The 26702-nt window shown below is 45.5% G+C and overlaps 1 protein-coding gene across 1 annotated transcript in view; it reads right to left on the bottom strand.

Annotated features, from left to right (window-relative positions):
- FKBP4 (FKBP prolyl isomerase 4) overlaps nt 1–26702 on the bottom strand; it is a 503272-nt gene that overhangs the window by 276757 nt on the left and 199813 nt on the right. The window contains exon 5 of the mRNA XM_078673725.1: nt 14894–15050. Within this exon, the coding sequence (XP_078529851.1) occupies nt 14894–15050 (157 nt within the window). The remainder of the gene's footprint in view (nt 1–14893; nt 15051–26702) is intronic.

The raw sequence follows: 26702 nt of genomic DNA, 5'->3' as shown, positions 1-26702 counted from the left end.
AACGTGGTCTGAATGACCACATAGGTAGGTAGTTGGTATTATAATGACCTAATGGGTTCAGTTGAATAAAAGTGATTGTTAAAAAATAAAATAAAAAATAAAAATAAATATAAATACTAAATGGAGTGAACCAATAAATGGCTGACACTACCTAAGTAGATAGTATTACTGGTAAAGGCAAAACTCACCGTGTGAGCAACAATAGATGTCAGGGCGTTGGTGGTAGGGGTCCAGGTGAACCGTGGACCAGTGAGGTAAAATCTACAAAAATATACAAAAAAGGAATACAGACTTGTTTACGTTAGCCGAGAGGAAGGCGAGTCTGATGAGCAAACCGGAGGCATAAAGACTCACCAAATTGCCGTGATGAAAGAGCGTCCGGCTGGGGAGCAGTCCGTGACGGTTTAGGATATATCCATAGTAATTGAATCTGAACAAAAAATAGAAGTGGCACAGGTTGGGACACACTCAAGCGACTGATGAGTGAAGACACGGGCACACAAGTAGGCAGAGAGGCCACTTACCCGTAAAAAGCCGTGCGGGTGCCTACGGCTTAGAGACGAGTCCGTCGGGATCAGGCAGGGCAGTGCTCGGGCTGGGATCTACGGATGGTGAATCAGAAACATTAAGATGAGTTGAAAGGGCCGGTGGGGTGGTTAAAAGATAGGGATTAGCGGGAGCAGCCCACAGATCGGCTTACCGTTCGCGGAGTGAATCCGTATGAGAACGCGGCCGGCTGTCAACGAGGGTGAACCTAGTTCCGGGTATCGTGATGTAACCCTGGAAACCAGGACACGTGACAGATAGGGCGGAGAGTGGGAGAGGCGAATGGTTGCATAGCAACATGGACGCCATAGATATAGTAAAAATACTGTCAAGGTGGTCGGAGAAGTGGACTGCCAATGAGTCCACACAATTGCACGCGTGAGCATATCCAGATGTTAGAACCTCAAATAGCAGTATAGTCTGACGTAGGTTAAATTGGCGCAAAGGGAGACCCGAGGGGCGGTCAAGACCCTGCTTGTCCAATATATTGGCTAGCAGTAAAAAGAGACTCATATGGCATTTTAAAGGTGAAGTAAGGTTGACAGCCGAGGGAACACCAATCGGTTCCGTTACTGGGTAACCAGTGAACTAGACGAGGGCATATGCAGAATCAAATGAATCATTGATTGGAATTGAATAGCATCTACATTTGGAAGCCAACAGAATGCAGATTGTGTAGCAACACTTATTCAGATGCAGAGGTGCCCTATACCCAACCAGTCTATTACAGCATATTTACAAGAGTACAACAAAGTGAGATTACGCACATAGTTGAGACCAGTGTACATAGTTGCATATAGCATATAAAAGGAATGATGTACAATTTGACCATACGGGGCACAGAATTGGTAAACTGATGGCCGGGGGCAGCCCACATATGATCAAGGCCATTACGGGCGTACCTCACACATGCGGGTATAGGCCCATGGCACTAGCAGTAAGATATCTAGGAGTGTTCGGGGCGTACCTCACACATGTGGGTAAAGGCCACTGAACAATACATATACTGCTCTGGTCAGGGTAGTTAATTGTGAGAAAGACTATGATACTGCTCAAGTCAAGGTAGCTAATTGTGAGAAGGAACTGTCCTGCTCGTTAAGCCCTGAATCAATGGAGTCAAAAGTGAACATCCACTTGAGTTCACGAATGTTGAGGATGCTGGAGATGTTGCCACCCCGTGGTCCCAAGGATGCTTTCTCAATGATAACCCACTTTAAACTCTCTGGTGAGTGACTTGCGGAGGAAAAATGGGCAACCAATGGTGCGGTTAGTACTTGGCAGCGAATTCTGCTCATATGCTGAAGTATCCTTGTTTTCACTTTCTGCTGAGTCTGTCCTATGTAGATCAAGTTGCATGGACAGACAATGGCGTAAATTACGTTGGCCGTATTGCAATTGGTTTGACTCTTTAGCTGAATTATGTGGTGGCGATAAGTGAACTGCTTAGTCTGTATTGTGCTGTCACAGGCTTTACAACCGCCACATCGGGAGTGTCCCAGAATAGGAGGGAGGTTCCACATAGTTCTGATGGTGGGTGCCTCTGGTGTCTTGAAGAGGGAACGGACAACATGGTCTTTAATACTCCTCGCTTTCTTGAAAGCATGTAATGGTGGGTCTTTATGCTGGATGTCATCAGATATCAATTCCCAATGTTTGTTTATGATCCGTTTAATTTCATTGCTTCTAGTATTGAAGGTTGTGACACATACTATTCTGTGTTCTGTTTCATCTTTGTTGTTTTTAGGAGTGAGCAACTCCTCACGTGGATAAAACCAGGCCCTCTTCCTTGCTCGTTTGACCAATTGTTTGGGATAACCACGGCTCAGGAGTCTCTGTTTGAGTTCTTCAGATTCAATGAAGTATTGGTCCTTCATCGAGCAATTGCGGCGTAGGCGTAAAAATTGCCCAAAGGGCAGATTATCCCGCAATGCTCGGGGGTGGTGACTCCCGTAATGTAGCAAAGAATTCCTTTCGGCTGGTTTGCGGTATAGTTTGGTCAATAGATGGCCAGCGCTTTCAAAAATGGTAAGGTCCAAGAAATTGATTTGATGTTTATCAGACTGGATAGTAAATTTTAGGAACTGGGATTGTACATTCAACCAATCAAAAAACAAACTCAATTCTTCAGAATTACCATGCCATACCAGTAGGATGTCATCTATATATCTCATCCAGAGACCAAGATGGTCTCTGAATGGATTGATGAGGTTTAATACCATATCCTGTTCGAACGCCGCCATGTATAAGATGGCTACATCCGGGGCGAAGGGAGCTCCCATGGCAACTCCAGAAGTTTGCATATAGAATTTGTCCTTGAACATGAAGAAATTCTTAGTCATTGCAATGCGGAGTAGATCCACTATAAATTCAGTTGGTACTTGAAATGGAGTCGGTCGTTGGTTCAAACAGCGAGTGATAACCGTTAATGCTTCCTGTTGAGGAATGCACGTGTATAATGACACGACGTCACATGTGGCCAAAAGTTGGTTGTTAGTATCAAACGGTAACTCTTCAACAATATTGATAGTGTGCATCGTGTCACGCAAATAGGCAGGAGATGACTCTGCAATGGGCTTTAGGAAGAAAGAAAGCAAGAAATCAATGTATTTGCCCAGGGGTTCTAACATAGAGCCACATCCAGAGACTATTGGTCGGCCGGGGGGGTCAACCATTGATTTGTGTATCTTGGGTATTGTGTAAATAGTGGCTAACCGTGGGTGTGGTTTATTCAGGAAGTTAAACTCCAACTCTGATAGAAAACCTTGCTCCAGTCCAGCTTGTGTTGTTTCTAGAATTTCCAATGCAATCGCTTGGGAGGGGTCTGATCTTAATAGACGGTAGCTAGATTCATCATTCAATTGGCGTAGGATTTCTGATTCATACGTGCATTCCTCAACAGGAAGCATTAACGGTTATCACTCGCTGTTTGAACCAACGACCGACTCCATTTCAAGTACCAACTGAATTTATAGTGGATCTACTCCGCATTGCAATGACTAAGAATTTCTTCATGTTCAAGGACAAATTCTATATGCAAACTTCTGGAGTTGCCATGGGAGCTCCCTTCGCCCCGGATGTAGCCATCTTATACATGGCGGCGTTCGAACAGGATACGGTATTAAACCTCATCAATCCATTCAGAGACCATCTTGGTCTCTGGATGAGATATATAGATGACATCCTACTGGTATGGCATGGTAATTCTGAAGAATTGAGTTTGTTTTTTGATTGGTTGAATGTACAATCCCAGTTCCTAAAATTTACTATCCAGTCTGATAAACATCAAATCAATTTCTTGGACCTTACCATTTTTGAAAGCGCTGGCCATCTATTGACCAAACTATACCGCAAACCAGCCGAAAGGAATTCTTTGCTACATTACGGGAGTCACCACCCCCGAGCATTGCGGGATAATCTGCCCTTTGGGCAATTTTTACGCCTACGCCGCAATTGCTCGATGAAGGACCAATACTTCATTGAATCTGAAGAACTCAAACAGAGACTCCTGAGCCGTGGTTATCCCAAACAATTGGTCAAACGAGCAAGGAAGAGGGCCTGGTTTTATCCACGTGAGGAGTTGCTCACTCCTAAAAACAACAAAGATGAAACAGAACACAGAATAGTATGTGTCACAACCTTCAATACTAGAAGCAATGAAATTAAACGGATCATAAACAAACATTGGGAATTGATATCTGATGACATCCAGCATAAAGACCCACCATTACATGCTTTCAAGAAAGCGAGGAGTATTAAAGACCATGTTGTCCGTTCCCTCTTCAAGACACCAGAGGCACCCACCATCAGAACTATGTGGAACCTCCCTCCTATTCTGGGACACTCCCGATGTGGCGGTTGTAAAGCCTGTGACAGCACAATACAGACTAAGCAGTTCACTTATCGCCACCACATAATTCAGCTAAAGAGTCAAACCAATTGCAATACGGCCAACGTAATTTACGCCATTGTCTGTCCATGCAACTTGATCTACATAGGACAGACTCAGCAGAAAGTGAAAACAAGGATACTTCAGCATATGAGCAGAATTCGCTGCCAAGTACTAACCGCACCATTGGTTGCCCATTTTTCCTCCGCAAGTCACTCACCAGAGAGTTTAAAGTGGGTTATCATTGAGAAAGCATCCTTGGGACCACGGGGTGGCAACATCTCCAGCATCCTCAACATTCGTGAACTCAAGTGGATGTTCACTTTTGACTCCATTGATTCAGGGCTTAACGAGCAGGACAGTTCCTTCTCACAATTAGCTACCTTGACTTGAGCAGTATCATAGTCTTTCTCACAATTAACTACCCTGACCAGAGCAGTATATGTATTGTTCAGTGGCCTTTACCCACATGTGTGAGGTACGCCCCGAACACTCCTAGATATCTTACTGCTAGTGCCATGGGCCTATACCCGCATGTGTGAGGTACGCCCGTAATGGCCTTGATCATATGTGGGCTGCCCCCGGCCATCAGTTTACCAATTCTGTGCCCCGTATGGTCAAATTGTACATCATTCCTTTTATATGCTATATGCAACTATGTACACTGGTCTCAACTATGTGCGTAATCTCACTTTGTTGTACTCTTGTAAATATGCTGTAATAGACTGGTTGGGTATAGGGCACCTCTGCATCTGAATAAGTGTTGCTACACAATCTGCATTCTGTTGGCTTCCAAATGTAGATGCTATTCAATTCCAATCAATGATTCATTTGATTCTGCATATGCCCTCGTCTAGTTCACTGGTTACCCAGTAACGGAACCGATTGGTGTTCCCTCGGCTGTCAACCTTACTTCACCTTTAAAATGCCATATGAGTCTCTTTTTACTGCTAGCCAATATATTGGACAAGCAGGGTCTTGACCGCCCCTCGGGTCTCCCTTTGCGCCAATTTAACCTACGTCAGACTATACTGCTATTTGAGGTTCTAACATCTGGATATGCTCACGCGTGCAATTGTGTGGACTCATTGGCAGTCCACTTCTCCGACCACCTTGACAGTATTTTTACTATATCTATGGCGTCCATGTTGCTATGCAACCATTCGCCTCTCCCACTCTCCGCCCTATCTGTCACGTGTCCTGGTTTCCAGGGTTACATCACGATACCCGGAACTAGGTTCACCCTCGTTGACAGCCGGCCGCGTTCTCATACGGATTCACTCCGCGAACGGTAAGCCGATCTGTGGGCTGCTCCCGCTAATCCCTATCTTTTAACCACCCCACCGGCCCTTTCAACTCATCTTAATGTTTCTGATTCACCATCCGTAGATCCCAGCCCGAGCACTGCCCTGCCTGATCCCGACGGACTCGTCTCTAAGCCGTAGGCACCCGCACGGCTTTTTACGGGTAAGTGGCCTCTCTGCCTACTTGTGTGCCCGTGTCTTCACTCATCAGTCGCTTGAGTGTGTCCCAACCTGTGCCACTTCTATTTTTTGTTCAGATTCAATTACTATGGATATATCCTAAACCGTCACGGACTGCTCCCCAGCCGGACGCTCTTTCATCACGGCAATTTGGTGAGTCTTTATGCCTCCGGTTTGCTCATCAGACTCGCCTTCCTCTCGGCTAACGTAAACAAGTCTGTATTCCTTTTTTGTATATTTTTGTAGATTTTACCTCACTGGTCCACGGTTCACCTGGACCCCTACCACCAACGCCCTGACATCTATTGTTGCTCACACGGTGAGTTTTGCCTTTACCAGTAATACTATCTACTTAGGTAGTGTCAGCCATTTATTGGTTCACTCCATTTAGTATTTATATTTATTTTTATTTTTTATTTTATTTTTTAACAATCACTTTTATTCAACTGAACCCATTAGGTCATTATAATACCAACTACCTACCTATGTGGTCATTCAGACCACGTTACACCCGCAAACCACGCGGTATCATTGTTAAGAGGTGGTGCGTACTCGCCCACCGTGTTCGCTACGGCCTATCTCCTCACGCTAATTACTAACCAAACTTCAATTCAACTGATATGCTTGTAATTCAGAGTATTCATAGTCCCAATATATTCTATAGGACTTGAATGAGTGCCTTGATTTATACCCCTTCTTGTTTGGGGTGATGTGCTTTTTGCTTTTTGCTCACCTATTCATCTACAGGGGCTAGTGTCCCGTACTTACCAAATATATTTATATACTAAATAGGGTGTGTGCCCCTCCTGTCCTGATGAAGACCCTCCGGCAAGACAAACATTGATGTCTGCATCCTCGAACAGGGTCGAAACGTCGACATACGTCTACCTTCCATCGCCAACTCCACTCCCTACTACTTTCATTAATTGAACTTTTTGGAGGATGGCTCCTTTTGAATAACCCATGAACTTTTGTGTCTCATTTCAATGTACAGCGTCTGTAACATTACTAAATGATTGACAACTGTTGATTTTACTGTCTATTTTGAAATCTCACTTCTTCCTTCACCATTTCCCCACAACCACTACCACTTCCCTCCCCTTCCGCTCTTGGGGCACCATGTAAATTACCGATTTGTTATTGTATATACTAAATTGCATATTTAAATGCGTATTCCCATTGTGAAGTAAAACAGTGTGGATTCAAGTTATGTTTCTTTGATTATTTTACATGGTTGTGTTTACATTTTCTACTGCTACTGGGACCCCTCTCTCTTCACTGTCCTTGGGGAGTGGCGTGCGTTAACAGCAGGTGGGCCATTTACTGGGGTGCTGGGGGTAGAGGTGTAGTAGGTGGTGGCTGCGAGGTCAGGGGGGATAGTGCTGGCGGACTTCTGGGTTCGGGTCCGCAGCTTGGAGAGGTAATCTTTGAACTTGGGGAACAGGTTGTCTAGTAGTTCCAGGTTCTTGTCCGTGGCTTGGATCAGGACAATCCCGGTATTATAGATTGTAATGGTAGACCTGCCAGGGAAGAGGTGGGAAGGTGTGATGGTGAGAGTTGAGCCATGGGTTGTTTTCTTGGTGATGGAGACTGTGAGTAGAGATAGGAAAGTTTTTCTCCATTGGGCTCTGCGTGAGGTGTGGAAGATGAAATCAGTATTCAGGGCTCCATTGCCCGATGAGAAGTAGGTGTCAGCAAAGGGTGTTTCCGGGTGCGCCCTCAAGAAGTTGTGTTTGAAACGTTTAGTGGCATTTTTGGAGAGAGGGGTGGAGGGGTAGTTAATTCTAAAAGTGTGCTTGCCGTTGAGCTCCATTTTAGAGAGGCTGTGGTGTTAGGTGTCTGAACTAGGGCGATAGTACACGCTGTCAGCCGCTAGTTACAGGGCCAAGGAAGACACTAGTGAGTGAGCACAGATATAGGGGGTGGAAGTCAGTGTGATCCCCGAACAGCCAGTGCGTGGGAGCATCTTATCAGATGTATCATATATACAAGGTAGCAGTCAGCTTACACCGTGTGACCAGCTATGCGAGGTAAGGCCTATTAGGTGGAGGCTTAGTTACATATCAGAATGTACAAGGTAGCAGCTATGTAGTCTAGGCTTAGAAAGTGGCTGGGCGCAGTTTGCCTGCCAGAGAGAGTTGGATGAGGTAGTAATAATCAGTGCAATATAGTGACGTAGCTTACAATGAAAACCCAATAAGAAAATAAATAAATGCGGAAGCGGACAGTGAATGATGGGGATAAAGGTGAGATATGTGCAGCTTGCCGCATATAAAATACAGGCTAGAATAGAGCTAAACTACTAATGAGTTACTAAATCCCATAAATGTGCATACATATTGCAGTAATAACAATATAGCACTACAATAAAAATACAGTAAAATACAGGCTAGAATAGGGCTAAACTACTAATGAGTTACTAAGTCCCATAAATGTGCATATATATTGCAGCAATAACAATATAACACTAGAATATACGATGGCAGTGTGAAAGCAATGCATACAGTGTAGTAATCCAGTAATAAGACAATAAGATAAAATAATTAAAATAAAATTAGAGCCTGCGGTAAAAGGCAATGACTAGTCCGTGATGGCCGCTGAGTAGAGAGAGAGGTCAGTCTTAAATGGCCGCCATGTAGGGGGACTGGAGACGCTAGTCCTTTATTTGTTGTTATTGCTTGTGAGCAGAGTGGAGAGGTTCCAGGTTCCGTTTGAAGCAAGCCCAGTTCCAAGCTGGGTGTGAGGTAGCGTTCGTTGTGTCACAGGTGAAGGAAAGGAAGTTACGGGGACAGTGCCAAATACGATTAGAAATAGCCTGAGGAGACCAGATCTTAGTACATAAGGTGCAAAAGAATGATTAGCCACGATGGTGGTCCGAGGGGGGAGACTGTGTCAAAATGGCCACCACATATGGGGGGAAGAGACATTAGTCCACTATTTATTTCCATGCTTTGTGAGCAGTGAGATCAGACACTTAGTCCTCTTTTTATTTCCATGCTTGTGAGCAGTGAGATCAGTTTCGTTTCTCCCTCTGTGGGGGAGACTCATCCCGATGGACTCTCGTGGGCACAGTAGGTGATTTATGGCCTTAGGTTCTTGTTTTTCCGACCCCCGCCATTTTGTACAAGTACAACAAAGTTCAGAACCAAAGAAAATGTACATAAATACCTTCTCTTGTAGTTAAGGACTGTGTCCGCTGCGCGCTAATGTGCTCACCAGTGACTGCAAACTATTTCCATGCCGGCGTCCGCTGCTCCTCTCAGCCCTCCAGTCCGTTGGTGTTCCTTAACTGCGGGGCGGGTGGGAGAGTTCCTTTACTGCGGGGAGGGGGGTGCTGTCCTCATCCCGGTGTGCAATCGGTGGCTTTTGGGTGGGGGGGGGGGGGGGGGGGGGTCCGTTGCTTCGGCGGCTACGGCGGCTTCTGGGTGGGGGGGGGGGGGTCCGTTGCAATCGGCGGCTTCTGGGTGGAGGGGGGGTCCGTAATTTCAGCTCGTGCGTGGAGGCGGGGTCCGGTGTTCGTCCCGCGGTGCTCCCCTGCTGCGCCTGTTGTCCGTTGTACCCCTGTAGCGGCCAGCATCTGCCAATTTAGAGAAGGGGGGGGGGATGGGTCCGGTGCTCGGTCCACCTTGGTCCCGGTGCAGCTGGGCTGGTCTCCGCTATTCCGCGAGGAGAGTGTGGTGTTTCTGGATTCCTCTGTTGTGGCGGTGCTGGCTCGGGACCCTCCGCCGAGCCGACTCAGCGGTTCCCCAGGGCTTCAGCTGCGCCGCGATGTGGTGTTTCTGAAGGCACGGGTCTGGTGGCCGGTTGCGATAGCTCCGCAGTCCGAGTGCCGGCTCAGCAGGTCTTGCCTCCTTCAGTGGGTGTTGTCCGTTGTTGGGGCGAGGGCTTGAATCCCAGCCCGTTCACGCAGTTTCAGGGCAATCCGGTTACTTCCCAATCCAGTTACATGCTCCAGTTACTTTTCTGCTACAAGATCCGACGAGCTGGTATGTGCTAAGCAGGGATAAAGCCCAAGGGAATCCCCAGCACCAGGAGCTCTTCACGGGAGCTCCTGCCAGGCGGCCATCTTGCAGCCAATTCTTCACTATCCATGTACACCCTACAACGGCACAACCACTTTAACGAGACTACTTTAAGACCAATAACACGTAGCTTCGAACCCTGACGTTTTCCTCTACACCCGCCCGTAATTTTTATGACCCTCGGCATCACCGACATTTTTCCTTTTTGACTTTGCATACACCATAAACCATGGGCACACGTGCATTCTTAGCTATTTTTCCCCCCGAGTGTGATATACACTGGGTGGTCTTTTTTGACACACAGCCGAACTTCCTAGATCAGCATCAGTCTTTTTTCCTTATCTATGGTCATGTGACACTTCACATGATAGGAACTTTATCAAAATATTTAAGCGCGACCGAACATTTTCGTGCCGCCATCACTGAAGACGAATAACGGACTTGAGCCAGCTTCACTTTTCAATTTCAGGTCAGTTGATTCCCGACGACAGATTGACACGTCTCTTTTGAGAGCTCGCCCTAGTTTTTATCGGTCACTCGATAACTGAGCCTTTTCGTATCTCTCTTTTCTAGATTGGTACTACCCCACAACGAAAGGCATGTAAGTGATACCACATTCTTTTCACCCTACTTACCTTGTGAACACCTCGTAAAAACACCAGTCTCCCATATATTTTTTTTCACATTTCCAGAGTTACCGTTACGTTTCTTATGTCAGTTTATGTTTTTTCAGCCAACTGATAATGTGGTAATGAGATTATTTTTGTCATATACGTTCGTGCACTAGATAGTAATGTTAATTTATTACATTTTTTACAGTGTCGTCTCCCTGATGAAGGGCATGATTCTTAATGCCCGAAATGCATTGGTAATACCATTATGACATTGCCTGAAGATAATAATATGTTTGAGAAAAAATTAAGAGGATAACACAAGCCTGTTTGAACGTTTGATACTCAAAACGTTAAGAAATAAAGACAAACACTAAGAAACTAACAGGAGTGGAAGTCTTTCTTACAGGGAAGACAATGAACTGTGTGCCCGTAAAGGGATGATTCTAGGTTTCACCTAGTCTCACTTCTTATCTCAATTGCTAAGACGTCGTTGGACCCTCGACGCCTCCTTTCGGTGCACCATAAAATCAAACCAACGTGATCACTTCACATAACCCATCTGCTGTGCATCTATCCAATTCTTATCACAAAGGGAATTCCTCATGTACCCTATACAACATGACGAAATTTGAGGAATACGCCGCCGGACCCCTGGGTTGTCGGCTGATGGGCTGTGTCTGCATGTGTTTATTGTTTACCTGAAATATGTATAATGCGGCCGGCCATTGAGGTTGTAGGCCTGGAGCTGTGTATCTGAAGTACGTGGCAATAATAAAACAACAAAAAAAAGAAAGTCACCTTGCTGTAGAAGTGGGATCACATCTTTGAGAGTGACTATATGGATGACTATATGGAAATGCTTTGACAGAATGTAATCATTTAAGGGCCGTAGATCTAGGATTGGCTGTAAAGATCCGTCTTTTTTGGGTATTAGGATGAACAGGCAGTATATCCATGATCCCTGGTGTTGTAGAGGCACAGGTTCTATAGCTCCTTTGAGCAATAGAGCTTGAACCTCCAACTGGAGTATGTTTGGTGTTCCAGAAAGAGCAAGTTTGGAGTTCTGGTGAGCTCCAGACAGTAACCATGTTGGATTATGTCCAACACTTACTGGTCTGATGTTATTGAGTGCCATGTGAGCAGAAAATCCTGCAATACCACCATTCCCCCACCCTCCTACACGTGTTAAATGATCAGGGGAAGGAGAAGGAAGTCATTGTTTGGTGTTGGTGCCGCACCTTGTAGGGACGCATCTTTTCCTCTACCTTTGGCATGGTTACCCCTATAGGAGCCTCTAAAATAACCTCAGGGAAAGGAGCGTTGACCCTGGCCACGGTTGTACTAAGTAGAAGCATCAAAAGAGGAGGTTTATGAACCCCCTCTATAGGTGGATTGGCGAAAGGAGCCATGAGGACTGTGTTTTTGAAGTACACCCAATGAATTGCCAGTCTATATGTCCTTTATCATTTTTTCTAGGGCCAGGTCAACCTGTGGACCACAAAGATGTTCTTTGTCAAAAGGGAAATTTAACTGACTTTGTTGAGCTTCAAACCAGATAGTCATGGCCAGGCATGGAACCACAACATATTACTAGTATTAATCTCCCTAGCAGCAGTATTTGCTGAATCTAAGGCACATCTGATAGATGTGTTTGATACGAGCTTTCCTTTTGATACAAGATCCAGGCCCTTGTCCTGTGCTCTTCTAGGAGATATTGGAGGAGTTCCTCCATTTCATCCCAGTGGGCATAGTCATACATAGCAAGCAAACCCATTAAATTAGCAATACCCCAATGGTTGGCGGATTGACCTGCTACCTTTTTGCCAGAGGCACCAATGAGTTTAACTTTGTCAGGAGGCGGCACATCATTGGCAGCTTCAGAAATGGCTCGCTTGCAAGCGTTGGTAACAACAAGCGAGTCAAGAGGAAACTGTCCCATGAAGTAAATGGGGTCGGATTGGGAAGCTTGACATTTTTTTATCTACCCTGGGGTGGGGGGGGGATCTTGGCACGAGCAGGGTCTTTAAAGATGTCATCTGCATGACGCAACATACCCTCAAGCATAGGGAGGTATTGAGTGGAACTATGTGTGGAAGATAGTGTTCAAAAAGGAATTTTGGTGTTCATCAGAGGTACTTTCATCTTGTCTTGAGGTGCTTAGCGGTGTGAACAATGAAAGCAGTGCCACACAGACACATAACGGTAGTGGGCTACTGGCTATGTGTTAGCTCTGGGAAGGAGAGTGCCAAAGCCAGACAAACACCTGGATGGCTTGTATTAAAGTCACTCTTCCTGCGATTAGTATAATAGACGAGCAATAATTGGACTAGGAAGAGGTCTACAGAGACGTTATGGCAAAGTCCTCCAGTTCACCACTTGTTTAAATTAGCTCTCTTTCAAATGGCTCTTGGTCATCTGAAATTAAGTTCCTAGAATTGAGTGGACTTGTAAAACATTCAATTGGCAGACTTTACATGTCGAATAGGGTGGTACATGGTTGGAATAGATATGATGAATCATGTTGAGGTGAATGTCTTACAAGTTGAGGATTTGTTGGATTAGCCAAGGCCAAATTATTTGGGGAGGAATGTATGATAAAAAGCCAGTTGGATCAGACTCCTGCACTGTTTACTTTAAGTGTAGGCACGCAGGTGAATTCGGAGGGAATTTTATGCCATGGTTTGGGTGTTTTTTGGAGCAGTGGGCAATCCACTTCAGAAACTTTGCAGTCTGAACAGTAGCATTTGGTGGCAAATAATCTAAAAGGCTAATTGCATATTCAGAAGTAAGAGAGCTGCAATGCCATCTTTAGATCACACCAAATGCATCTCAGAGCTGATTTAGTGACTGCCTATTCAGAATCACGACGATTGATCAGAGAGACGTTATTTTAATCAGTTAAGTTTGTCACCTTACCCAGGAAGGGGTCATTTGAAATGTGTCCGTAGTCTGCAGCTTAAGGCTCAAGGTTCTTTGTGAAAAGTGGTTGAAGTATGAAGGGAGGGATCTAGGAATTTGTTCAAGATGTACTCAGCTACTGGTCTGATGCAAGTATTAAGAAGAAGAATTTTGAAGACGTTTAGTAAAGCTGGATCGTTTGGAGACCTTGTGCATTTAAGCCCTGTAATCTGTTTGCACAATTGCTTTCCTGAAAGAGTACTGAAGGAACGTCTGTGTTAGCAGTCCCTTTATTTCTTATGTGGAGTGACTGATGCTTTCTCCTTGAGGTGCTCTTCTAGTTTTTCTTTATTTTTTATAACTCCTTGGAGATTGTCTTACGGAAAGATTGAGATAGTGCCTCAACTCTGAGATATCACAAAGGGGTATGGAATTCAGCCAGATATCTGCATAAGTTATTTTATGGGCAATCTATATTCATTACACAAGCTTTGTCGTTTTGTACCTTTTGCAGTTTTGAAAATACTTTGTAAGCCTTGCTATACAGACTCAGGACAATTTTATCTCTTATCAAGTGATTTTCTCCATTTCCATTGTAAAGCACACACATCTGTATTAATGGTTTTAGTCCTGTTGTTACTCACTTTTATTCTCTTCCTGCATTTAGTTCCGTTATAGGTTTTTAAAGGAAATGTAGAAAGTGGACATCTCCAGTGGTTGGTTGTTAAATCGTTTTTTAGATAGGCATTAATACAGCATTGGGAGTTGACATTTTTTATCCATTGTCAGTACTTGTTGCTGTTCAGGATTTCCTAGGTTGTGGTTTCCAATCTGGTACATTGACCCTATGGGTAATCACAAAGATCACACCAGATTACCGGTAAATTACTTTTTATCGTGGCATGGCAATGGAGGTAAACTAGACTTTGAACTTGTGTCCTGCAGAATGAGATGGTCAGTTACAACGTGGTGCAGGTTGAAGGCCTTGAGGTTGCATGTAATTGCTTTGATTAGAGTTTGATGCTGGCAGACAAACCAGATGTTAAAGTCCCCCAGCATAGATAGATTGCTGCGATTCATCAATGCAGCATCCAATAAAGTGCTTTTAAAATGTCCTGTTGCTGGGAGATGATCTATATAGCAGGAGGAAGGGCAGGAAAGTGTCTGAACTTAGGATTCACGGTACACAAGATTTACAAACTATTTTGCTTCACCACACTGATTTTACCCATGTAATGGTTTAAATGCAAAATACATACACCATCATTTTTGCATTAGGCTCAAGATAGGACATTCCAATGCTCTAAAAAAGAAAAACTTTTGCTCACACATGGGATCTTTCATCCTAATATACCGACTTAAAATGTTTACTTTTCTTTGCATTACAGGCAAAAATAGATCAATAAGCAATATTAACAACGTTTGTAACATTTCAAGACTTACAGAGGCCTAAGGTACACCACAGATTCTTCACACTTCTCCATCTGCTGCACTGCTTTCTCCAAGCCGGGTGGAATGTCGTGACTTTCCCCTTCTCCCACCTCAAACTGCACGTCTCGTTCATCGAACAACCGGTCTCCATGATAACCCTGCAAATGGACTAACACATACCCAGAGGTCATTTGTTAAATGAAATGTGTAAAGAACATGTGCGAACCATTTAAAACACTGTTCAAGATGTGAAAACTCTTAAAATGTTGCTCGACTACAGCAGCAACTTGACAATATTTTCAGTGTGCTTTCCTGAAGGCACTACTTGCCACAAGCATCTTCAAATATCATGTCCTATTATAGGTGTGTGCAACACACATCAAGGATAAACTACAAATTGCCCCAACAGATAAGGAATATGTTACCCTGTAAGCATCTGCTAGTGGCATGGAATACTATAGATTCAAGTGATCTGCATACTTCTGCCATCTAGTGATCGGTCCGGATGTGTGCAAGTTGTTTGTCTTTGAAAAAGCCTGTCGAGCCACGAGACAAAGTGCCTCCTCCTATTGGTGATAATGCGCATGGGCATCTACTCCATTGTTAGATTGTTTTTGCGCAGGCAAGTGAGATTGGAGTGAGATTAAGAATCAGTGAAGGGATGTCCATGTAAATAAAATATTGTAAAGATACTGCAACTGCTACAGGCGTACGGGAAGGAGGGTGGGCGCAAGTGATCTACAGCACTACATGCTACAAACAGATGCTTACCAGGTAAGTAACCTATTTCGTTCGAAGCATGTGTGGCGGTAGAGACAGTAACTTTGCATAGACTGTAAAGCAGTCACTCTCAAAAAGCAGTGGCTAACCTGTGGGTGTTGCAGTGTTTGAAAGAGTACGTAGCACTGCTTGACTTACATTGGCTTGTTGGCATGCTAATACAGCCATGAAGCTAGTGGAATGCTGTTCCTCTTACAGTGGTGCCTAGTTAATTAAAATCAGAGAACCAGCTTCCATCCGGCTCCGGCGGCAGGTTAGCCCAGCACCATGTGACTCTGGGCAATAGCTTGCTTAATCTTCCCGACGGCCCCCAGCGCCTAGAGACCCTTACGGGTCATTGTGCGCTTTACAAATGTGGATTATTATTATTATCTAAGGAAGGATGGTGGTGATGGAACCCTCATCACATACCCAGCAAGCTAGGTGTCATGCTTCATCATATGGACCTGCTCCTCGTTGGGTCGGCGCTGCAATACCCAACGATTCAGAAAAGGGGGTGGTGATGAACAGAGTGTCTGAATTAAGCAGACCACTCTTACCCAGTCCAAAGATCAGGGCTTGATCCATCACCGTTATTTAGCTCACTGCCCCATCCCAGCTCAGAACCTGGCTATATGCAAATTAGTCTGTCCCTGGCCCAGTGCATCATGGGAACAGGGCAGACCAAACTACCAAGCCAATTCTTCACCAGAAAGGAGACAAGCTACCGGGGACCGGTTTCTGGCATTTCAGCCTCGTCGGCCCGGCTTGCTTGAATCCTGATGGAGCAGTGAGCAAGGGACTCATGTCTGAGTATACCCTGCCACACCTATAGTGGCCAAAAACGATTCAGAAAAGGGGGTGGTGATGAACAGAGTGTCTGAATTAAGCAGACCACTCTTACCCAGTCCAAAGATCAGGGCTTGATCCATCACCGTTATTTAGCTCACTGCCCTATCCCAGCTCAGAACCTGGCTATATGCAAATTAGTCTGTTCATCACCACCCCCTTTTCTGAATCATTTTGTCCACCATAAGCGTGGAAGGGTATACTCAGATGTGAGTCCCTTGCTCATTGCACCATCAGGATTCAAGCAAGCCGGGCCGACGACGCCTGAAATGGCAGAAACCGGTCCCCGGAAGCTTGTTTCCTTCCCAGTATAAGAATTGGCTTGGTAGTTTGGTTTGCCCTGTTCCCATCATGCACTGGGACAGGAACAGACTAATTTGCATATAGCCAAGTTCTGAGCTGGGATGGTGCAGTGAGCTAAAAAACGGTGATGGATCAAGCCCTGATCTTTGGACTGGGTAAGAGTGGTCTGCTTAATTCAGGCACTCTGTTCATCACCACCCCCTTTTCTGAAGCAATACCCAACGGGCACCCGTGACGGGGCTCTTTATCGGAGATCTTTTGTTCCTTAGTGGTTTGATGAAGTGGGGATGTGTGGCCCGTGAAAGTGTCGATAAAGTGAAGTGCAGTGGGTGCGTTAAAAAAGATGAGATAATCCAAATAACACTTTTATTCAGGCTGGTTATCTACCTCAGTAAAAGCGTAAAGAGTGGCAGCTTCCCTGAAGTGAAGGTTCAGTTATGCTTATCTTGTGGGGCCAACATGTTTCTTGCCATATGGTTAATATAATCTGTGGCAATTTTCAGGACCTAATATGTGAACGTTGAATCTATCTACTCTCAGTGGTGCGGCTAATAGCCAACTACCACAGGTAACAACTACATGACAAGTCTTCGGGAGTGGGGTTCAATGACCTCCCTCTGTCGGGAATGTCGCCTCAACCGGTGCGGCGAGTCAATGAGACACCTTTGAGTGTGGTTTCTTGTCCTGCGGGGAACCAAGGTGGTTCATCGCCTGATGGCGAAGAGGTTAGATGAACCACCTTGGTTCCCCGCAGGACAAGAAACCACACTCCAAGGTGTCTCATGGAATCGCTGCACCGGTTGAGGCGACATTCCCGACAGTGGGAGGTCATTGAACCCCACTACTGAAGACTTGTCATGTAGTTGTTACCTGTGGTAGTTGGCTATTAGCCGCACCACTGAGTGTAGATAGATTCAACGTTCACATATTAGGTCCTGAAGCATTGCCACAGATTATATTAGCCATATGGCAAGAAACATGTTGGCCCCACGAGAGGAGCATAGCTTTAACGGAACCTTCACGTCAGAGAAGCTGCCACTCTTTACGCTTTTACTGAGGTAGATAACCAGCCTGAATAAAAGTGTTATTTGGATTATGTAACCTTTTTTAACTTCAAGGACCTGACAGGGCACTAATGCTGGACCTCGAATAAAAAGCCCTACAGTCACCCCTCTTTTGGATAATGCTAATACATCCACACATTACAATTATGTTTTTTGAAAATGTGAGGTGTAGACAATGTGGCTGCCTAACAAATGTCATCTATTGAGATATTGCCCAGGAAAGCCATGGAAGTCCCTATCTCACAAGTAGAGGTGTGCCATAAGGGTTGTAGGCAAAGCCTTTTTAGCTTTGGCATAACATGGCAGAATGCATCAAATTATCCATCTAGAAATGCCTGACTTGGATATTGGCTTTCCTTTGTGAGGGGCTAAAAAAGCAACAAAGATTTGTTTAGTCTTATGAAACTCTTTATTTCTGTTTGCCATCTTGCGTCTACAGATATTTCTGCAGCTGAAACCTGTTACGGAGAGAAAACATGTGATTCAACTGAATGAGGTGGAAAGATGAAACTACTTTTGGAAGGAATTTTGGATTGGTTCTTAAGGAGCAACCTATCTCTGTGTAACTTCTTCTAAGGTTAATGCCTGGAGTTCACCGACAGGCCCAAGCGAGGTAGGTATCAAAAATGTACCTTCCAAGACAAAAATTAGAAGGGACAGTTATGCAATGGTTCAAATGGTGGACCTGTAAGTCTGGTAAGTACAATAGTGAGATTCCATACAGGTATGGGTGGAACTCTAGATGAAATTAGTCCTTTAAGGACTTCCATAAATGCCTTAATAATTAATACCTTGAACAAAGATAAGTGTTGCCTGCTTTGTAGATAGGCAGCAACTGCAGCTATATGAAGACTTATTGAAGTGCAAGCCAGGCCAGTTGTCTGCCAATGAAAAATGTAGCTAATAATGTTTTGCACAGTTGCATCAAATGGATTAATTTGTTTACTGCAACAGTAGAAGACACATCTTTACCATTTAGCTGCTTGACATGCTCTAGTTGCAGGCCCACAAGCTTCTTTAAGAATGGTCATACGTGCAGGGGGGGAGATTAAGGTAACCGAATTCTATGACCTCACGAGCCAAATCACAAGGTTGAGCTCATTTCGATTAGGGTGGCAGATTTCTCCAAGATTCTGCGTGAAAAGGTCCGGATTAAGGGGAAGCTTCTCGTAGGCAGCTACAGAAAGTTAGAGCAGTGTAGTGAACAATGACTGGCGAGCCAAGTGGGAGCTACTAGAATCAGGGTCAGACATTGGCCTGAGCTTCCGAACCACAGACTGAATAGGAGGGAAAGGAGGAAAAGCGTAGGCAAATAGCCCTGACCAGTTCAGTCTGAGCATTGCCTTTGGATAGTGGGCACTGGATCCTGTAAGCCAAGTCTGGGCATTTTGTGTTGTCCACAGTTGCAAACAGATACAATTCTGGAAATCCCCACTTGGGGAAGTGTGGGATGAGAACTTTAGAGTGAAGTTCCCACCCGTGTACTTGGATCTGTGTGTCTGTTACTTTTCTCCTGAAAAAGCATATCCAATGCACTACCCTATTTCTCATCCTATACCTCTATCAATATATTTAATCTAAATATACTTACTTCCTTTATGTATCTATATACTTTCAATGTACTTATGGGTCTATGTATTTATCACTTTCTTCTAATTTAGCATTTCCAATGCACTAGCCCATTTCTCAGCCTATACTTCGCTCTATATATCTTCTAGCCCAACCTTCTGACTCATCTCAAATTTATTTCTACTACTCCTTCTAATGCACTACCCTATCTCTCATCCTATACATCTATCAATATATCCTCTACATCCACTCTCTCATTTATCCCAAACCCCATACCACTACTATGATCGCCAAAATAACCATTTCTAGACTCTCCTGCCCTAGCCCTTCTTGCATCATCTGACACCTCTTTTTACTACACTGATCCCCTAAAATAAACCTTTCTAAACTCTCCCCTCTGACTCCTTCCCTCCAAAACTCCTTTTTACTCATCCAAAAGCCTCTTCCTACTGCTAAGACCTTAAAAGAAAATTGTTTTAAATCCTTCACTCTTTTATCCCTCCACTATCCTTTTCAATTAAAATTAACAGACTAACATGTTCACTTCTCAAATTCCATATTCCATATTCAACTATACTAATATACTGCCCAAATAACTGAATAACATATCTACTACTCAAATTACTTCATATTTATACTATACTAATTTTCAACACTAATCCTTTATGGGTTCAGGAGTGGCGTGCTACTCGCCAGAAAAGCGTTTCAACACCCATTAGGGGTAACAAGTGCTATATGAATGCAAATCTTTCGTCCCCTTTTATCAATCCGCTATCCTTCTCACTCCAAGTAACAGACTAATATCCACCAATGAAATTACCTCATATTTCACCATATTAATTCACTACTAATCCTTTATAGGCTTCCTTAATAGCATGCGTCAACAAGCGAGCGATAAATAAATACAAACCTTTGTCCTCCTCTATTCTTCTGCTATCATTCCAAATCCAAATAACTGACTAACCTATCCACCACTTAAAATGTACTTGCATGTTTCACTATACTAATTCAACACTAATCCTCTATGGGTCCCGGAGTAGCGTGCTACCCGCCGAAAAAGCGATTTGACGCCTCGTCAGGGGTAGTAAGCGCTATATAAATGCAATTACAATACGATACAATGTTCTGAAGAGTGAGCATACAGACGTGTTCTGATAGTGTGTAAGGATTTAAAGGCCAGAGATCTATGATGGGCCATAGTGATCAGTCTTTTTTGGGAATTAGAAAGTATACGAGTACACTTCAGAACATTGGTATTGAAGAGCACAGGCTCTATGACTCCTTTGAGCAGGAGAGCCTACTCTTCTTGTTTGAGCAGGTTTAGATGTTCTAAGGAGCGATTGTGTCTGTGAGGCGGCATGTTTGGAGGTGTGGTGATGAGCTCCAGACAAAAACCATGTTGGATAATACCCAACACACACTGATCGGATGTTCTAGTTTTTCAAGTGGGCAAGAAAGGTTGTAGTCGACCCACCAGCGGTGTTATATGGTCGAGGGAATGTAAAGGGTCACTGTTTGAGGTGGAGAGTGCAGTGCACGTTGAAGCACCCCTACCGTGACCCTTGGAATGGTTTCCTCTATATGTACCGCTGTAGTATTCCCTTGAATGGGGGGAGTTGGGGTCTGATTTTGCTACCTGTAAGAGGAGGTAGAGGCATCAGAGGGTATAGCTTTGGTGCCTTGTTTGTATGAGGCATGTTGAAAGGAAGGGTGTGGAATGCCCCCATTTATTTAGCTACTTTGGTGTCTTTTTTCATCTTTTCCAAGGCTTGGTCCACCTGGGAACCAAAGAGATGCTTCTTGTCAAATGGCACATTCAACAGTGTTTGCGGGCACTCCTGGCATGAAGCCAGATATACAGAGCTAAGCATGCCTATGTAACACTTGTATTGATGTCTAAGCATGCCTATGGACACTTGTATTGATGCCCCTGGCAGCTGTGTGAGTAGAGTCTAGGGCACATCTGATTGAGTTACTGGGGAGACTTTGTCCTGCATACCTGGAGTCCATTGGGAGTGACAGTACACCTCGCGCTGTCTGGTGGTTCTGCCTGTTTGTTCCCCTCGCCGCCGCCTGAGCTCCAACTGCCGCCGCCGAGTAGGGGGACTACAGCCCCCAGAATCCCTGAAGGCAAACCCCGCCCACCCACGCCCACTTCCGCGCACGGAGGCGCAGAAAACACCGGCGCTCCTTCGGTGGAGCGCGAGACTTTGTCCTGCATACCTGGAGTCCATTGGGAGTGACAGTACACCTCGCGCTGTAAGCGCACGCTTTCTGGTGGTTCTGCCTGTTTGTTCCCCTCGCCGCCGCCTGAGCTCCAACTGCGGCCGCGGAGTAGGGGGACTACAGCCCCCAGAATCCCTGGAGGCAAACCCCGCCCACCCACGCCCACTTCCGCGCACGGAGGCGCAGAACTCACCGGCGCTCCTCCCGCGTCGCGGGAGTCGCCGGTCTAAGCCCGGGCAAAGGGCGGGCCCTCTGTGGCCCTCAGAGGCCTGAGGAGACTGGACTGGGCCAGAGACTTTGATCCTGGTGGGGAGAAGAACTATAGTTACTTACCTGTAAACTGTGGTTCTCCAGTATTGGTGTCTTTCATAGATTCACATGCTTGAATATCCCCCGTCGTCGAAGTGGGAGTCCCACGGTACATAAAATAGCAGTCATATATGCATGTATACATGAAAAATATAACTAATAAAAATATACATACATATAGTGCAGTAAATTGTAAATTCTAAAAGTACCATAGAACATAATAGGCCCATTGAAAAGCCTAAGGGAGAACTCACTTTAGTAGCATATCTGAGTCATTATGTGTTGGATCACATTCCAGCCAATCAGGCTGTAGCCTCCTCTAGAACCTTCTCCTCAGAAGCCCAAGTCCTCAGATTTTCGTAGCACAGAGTAAGTAAAAGTGCCTGAGGAGAAAGAGAGCCTCTGAGGGGAGGATGGGAGGGTCGCATGTGAATCTATGAAAGACACCAATACTGGAGAACCACAGTTTACAGGTAAGTAACTATAGTTCTTCTCCAGTATTAGGGGTGTCTTTCATAGATTCACATGCTTGAATAGAGTAGAAAGCAGTAAAAACATCACAGGAGTCATAAAGGAAATACATCAAGCAAAGAAGGTAAATATATATATATATATATGGTAATATGCACTAAATACCAAAACATAATTATGAAAAAACCTTTATGACTGGAGGCGGGTAGCAACAGAGGCTCACCTTTACTGGAAAAGATTCCGCAGCACCGCTTGACCCACTGCCGCATCCGCGGCGTCTGTTGATTGCAGGCAGTAGTGCTTAGTAAAAGTATGGCTGCTCGACCAAGTAGCAGCTCTGCAGATCTGGCGTAAGGGTACCCCCGCAAAAAGGGCAGCCGAAGTAGACACTGCTCTAGTTGAATGAGCTCGAACAGGAGCAGGAAGGGGCTTTCCAGCCCGTTGGTGGCAGAAGGATATGGTAGAGGAGATCCACCTGGTTATAGTCTGCTTGGTAACAGGTTGTCCTTTGCAAGTTGGACCATATGCCACAAACAATTGATCCGATTTTCTGATAGGTGCAGTTCGTTGAATGTAGAATTTGAGACAACGTTTCAAATCTAATGAATGCAATGACCGCTCAGATGGAGTTTGCGGAGCAGGAAAGAAAGTCTTCAGAATTACAGGTTCATTGAGATGAAAGTCACTGGGAACCTTCGGGATGAACTTAGGATTAGTTCGTAATGTCACGGCCTCGTTGGAGAATTTTAGGAAAGGAGGCTGTATGGTAAACGCCTGGATGTCACTGACACGTCTTGAGGACGTTAAGGCGAGTAAGAGAGCAACTTTCCACGTGAGAAATTTAAGAGTTGCCGAGTGAATAGGTTCAAATGGTGGTAGAAGTAGTTGAGACAAGACCAAATTCAAGCGCCAGGCAGGCGGAGGGCGACGGATAGGTGGAAACATCCTAAAAAGGCCCTTGTAAAATTGTTTATTGATCCTTGAAGAACATAAAGATGTGGAACCATCATGGCGGAAACGGGAAATCGCCGCCAGAAACACTTTAAGAGTTGAGTGGGACAGACCTGATTTTGCCAGGGATAAAAAGAAAGGTAAAATTTGTTCAGGTTTTGCAGTCATTGGGTCCAAATCCTTGGTGCGGCACCAGACACAGAAACGTTTCCACTTGAGTTGGTACGTTTTTATGGTGGAGGGTGCGCGAGCCCGCGCTAACACCTCCCTGCAGTCCTTGTCAATAGTTAAACGTGAAAATTCATTGTACTCAGGTTCCAGGCATGGAGTTGAAGGTATGCTGGATCCGGATGACAAATTAGTCCCTGCTGCATCGTGAGGAGGTGCGGCAGAGGATGGAGTGGCAACGGATCGGACTGCGAGAAGAGGAGCAGGTCCGTGAACCATGGACGTCTCGGCCACTTGGGTGCGATCAGGATGATGCGACAAGGTTGGAACCTCATCCTGTGTAACAATCGAGGGATCAGAGGAAGTGGAGGGAAAGCATAGATGAAATCGTTCGACCAATCGATCGAAAATGCATTCCCGCTCGACTCTCTGTGGGGATGCCGACTTGCAAAGCGTGGGCATTTCTTGTTGACAGCAGTCGCGAAAAGATCCATCCGTGGCTGGCCCCACCGCCGGAATATGTACTCGACCGTGGGCTGATTGAGTTCCCACTCGTGATTGTCTGATGACGCTCGGCTGAGAGAATCCGCCAGAACATTGGCCACACCTGGCACGTGAATGGCTGTGAGATGAATTTGACGTTGAATCGCCCAATCCCATATTTCTTGTGCTAGTTGAGAAAGTGGAAGAGACCTCGTGCCGCCCTGCTTGTTGAGGTAGTGCATGCTGGTGGTGTTGTCCGTCCTCACCAGCAAAGTGTGTCCCCGCACTAACCTCTGGAAAGATTTGAGGGCTAAGAAAATCGCCAAGAGTTCCAGACGATTGATGTGCCAAGTTCGTTGTATTGCCGTCCACTTCCCTTTCACAGACATGCCGTCGAGATGCGCTCCCCAGCCTTCGAGAGATGCGTCTGTCGTAAGCGTCAGAGTTGGGGGTTCGTCCTGGAATGAACGGCCCGCAGATATGTGTGGAGGGTGAGCCCACCACTCCAGCGCTTTCTGTATGCGAGGTGTTAAAAGGACCTTGTCCTCGAAGGACCCCGACACCTGTTTCCACTGCCTGTCCAGTTCCTCCTGGAGAGTCCTCATGTGCAATCTGCAATTTGGAATGAGGTGGATGCACGAGGAGGCCATGCCAAGGAATGATTTGAACATTCGGACAGAAACGGACAGTTTTGATTGGAGGGAGCGCACCATCATTAACATGCGGTCCTGTCTTTCCTGGGAAACGAACACTTTTCCCTGCCGAGAATCTAGCAAGGCTCCGAGAAAATTTCTCCGTTGCGATGGTTGAAAGTGTGACTTCTGGCAATTGATTGACAGCCCCAAGGCGTGGAAAGGGGAGACGCAAACTTGAGTGTGCTGCTCCGTCTGGTGAAAAGTGCTTGCCTTGATGAGGCAGTCGTCCAGGTATGGGTAAAATTGAATACCTTGGAGACGTAGGAAGGCAGCTACGGGGGCCAAGATTTTGGTAAAAACCCTTGATGCTGAGCGGAGGCCGAATGGCAGGACTTTGAATTGGAAGTGTAGCTGCCCGACCGTGAAGCGGAGATACTTCCTGTGTCTGGGGTGGATTGGCACATGGAAGTAAGCGTCCTGAAGGTCGATTGTGGAATAGAACTCGCTTGGATTGAGAAAATTCAGAATTTGGATCAGAGTCAACATCTGAAAAGTTTTTGAAATTAGAAATTTGTTTAGAGCTCGTAGATCCAATATTGGACGCCATTCCCCCGACTTCTTCTTGACTAAGAAAAAGCGGGAATAGAACCCCTTGCCGCGTTGACCTTGCGGCACTAGTTCGATGGCTCCTTTTTTGATCATTAAGTTCACCTGGGCCAGAAGGTCCTTGAAATGAGGGGGTGGTGGCCCCGAAGGTGGATGAGTGGGTGGAAATTTTGTGAATTCCAGGGTATGTCCTTTGGATATAATGTCCAGGACCCATTGGTCGGAGGTGATTGTGGACCATTTGTAAAAGTATTTCGAGATGCGACCTCCAAGATGTACGGTCGGCAAAAGGAAGGGTCTGAGGCAGTCACTGCTTTTTGGTGTTTGATCCACCTCTATAAGTGGATTTCCTTTGGTAAGGCCTGGAGGTGGATTGTCGAGTTTGAGATTGATAGGCACCCCGCTGTCTGTTATCGTTGTAGGTGTTGAATGAACGATATTGACTTGAGCCACGAAAAGTAGAGGAGCCTCCGCCTCTACCCCGTGCACCCCGAAAAGGCCGTTTCTTGTATTGTAGGCTCGCCAAGGATTTCGCAGTGTCAGTGTCCTTTTTTATCGCCTCAAGGGCATCATCCACATGTTTGCCAAACAATAATTCTCCGTCATACGGTAAATCTAGGACTCTTGCCTGAACTTCAGGACGGAAAGTGGTAGAGCGCAGCCAGCCTTGACGCCTCAAAACTGCAGCCCCCGCCAATTGTCGAAATCCCGTGGAGGAAATATCGAGTGCACAATCAATGATTTCGGAAGAAATCAACTCCCCCTCGTGAATAATCGCCTGTGCTTCTGTCCGGATTGCCTCAGGCAGCTGAGGAATCAATGCAGCAATCTCGGACCACATCTGGCGGTCATAACGGCCCAGTATAGCCAGAGTGTTTGCCGCCCTCACTGTAGTAGCCGCCATGGTCGTGAATTTCTTTCCTATGGAATCCAATTTGCGGCCTTCCTGATCAGGAGGAGACGTGAGTGGCGTTGCAGGATTGCGCGATCTTTTTTGTGCAGCCTGAGTAATTACCGAATCTGCCTTCGGTTGAGACACCAAGCAGGCCGGAGAAGACGCCGGTGCTTTGTATTTCCTGTCCAATCTGGGTAAGACCGCAGGAACAGAATTGGGACGTTCCATCAATTTAAGGCCTTCCTTCCAAATATATTCCACGATTGGTATAGTGTGGGATTGCCTTTGTGAGATGTCTTTAAAGTCATATAGAAAGCAGTCACTTTCATGCTGTTGTTGTTCGACTTTGAGATGAAACCGTTTTGTAGCCCGGATCATCAAATTGTGGAAATGTGCCATGTCCACTGGGGGCGAATGTAGAGGCGAGGTGGGCGGAGTGGAAGGTGTTTGAGCCCTATAATTGTCCCACTCAGCCATGTCGGCGTCATTGTCGTCGTCATCTGTGTTGTGAGGATCCGGATCCTCGTCGCCAG

The sequence above is a fragment of the Lissotriton helveticus genome, chromosome 1_1, assembly GCF_964261635.1.
Source record: "Lissotriton helveticus chromosome 1_1, aLisHel1.1, whole genome shotgun sequence".
Classification (NCBI taxonomy): Eukaryota; Metazoa; Chordata; class Amphibia; order Caudata; family Salamandridae; genus Lissotriton; species Lissotriton helveticus.
Note: the sequence above shows the minus strand (reverse complement) of the source record. Positions and strands in the feature narration are given on the sequence as shown.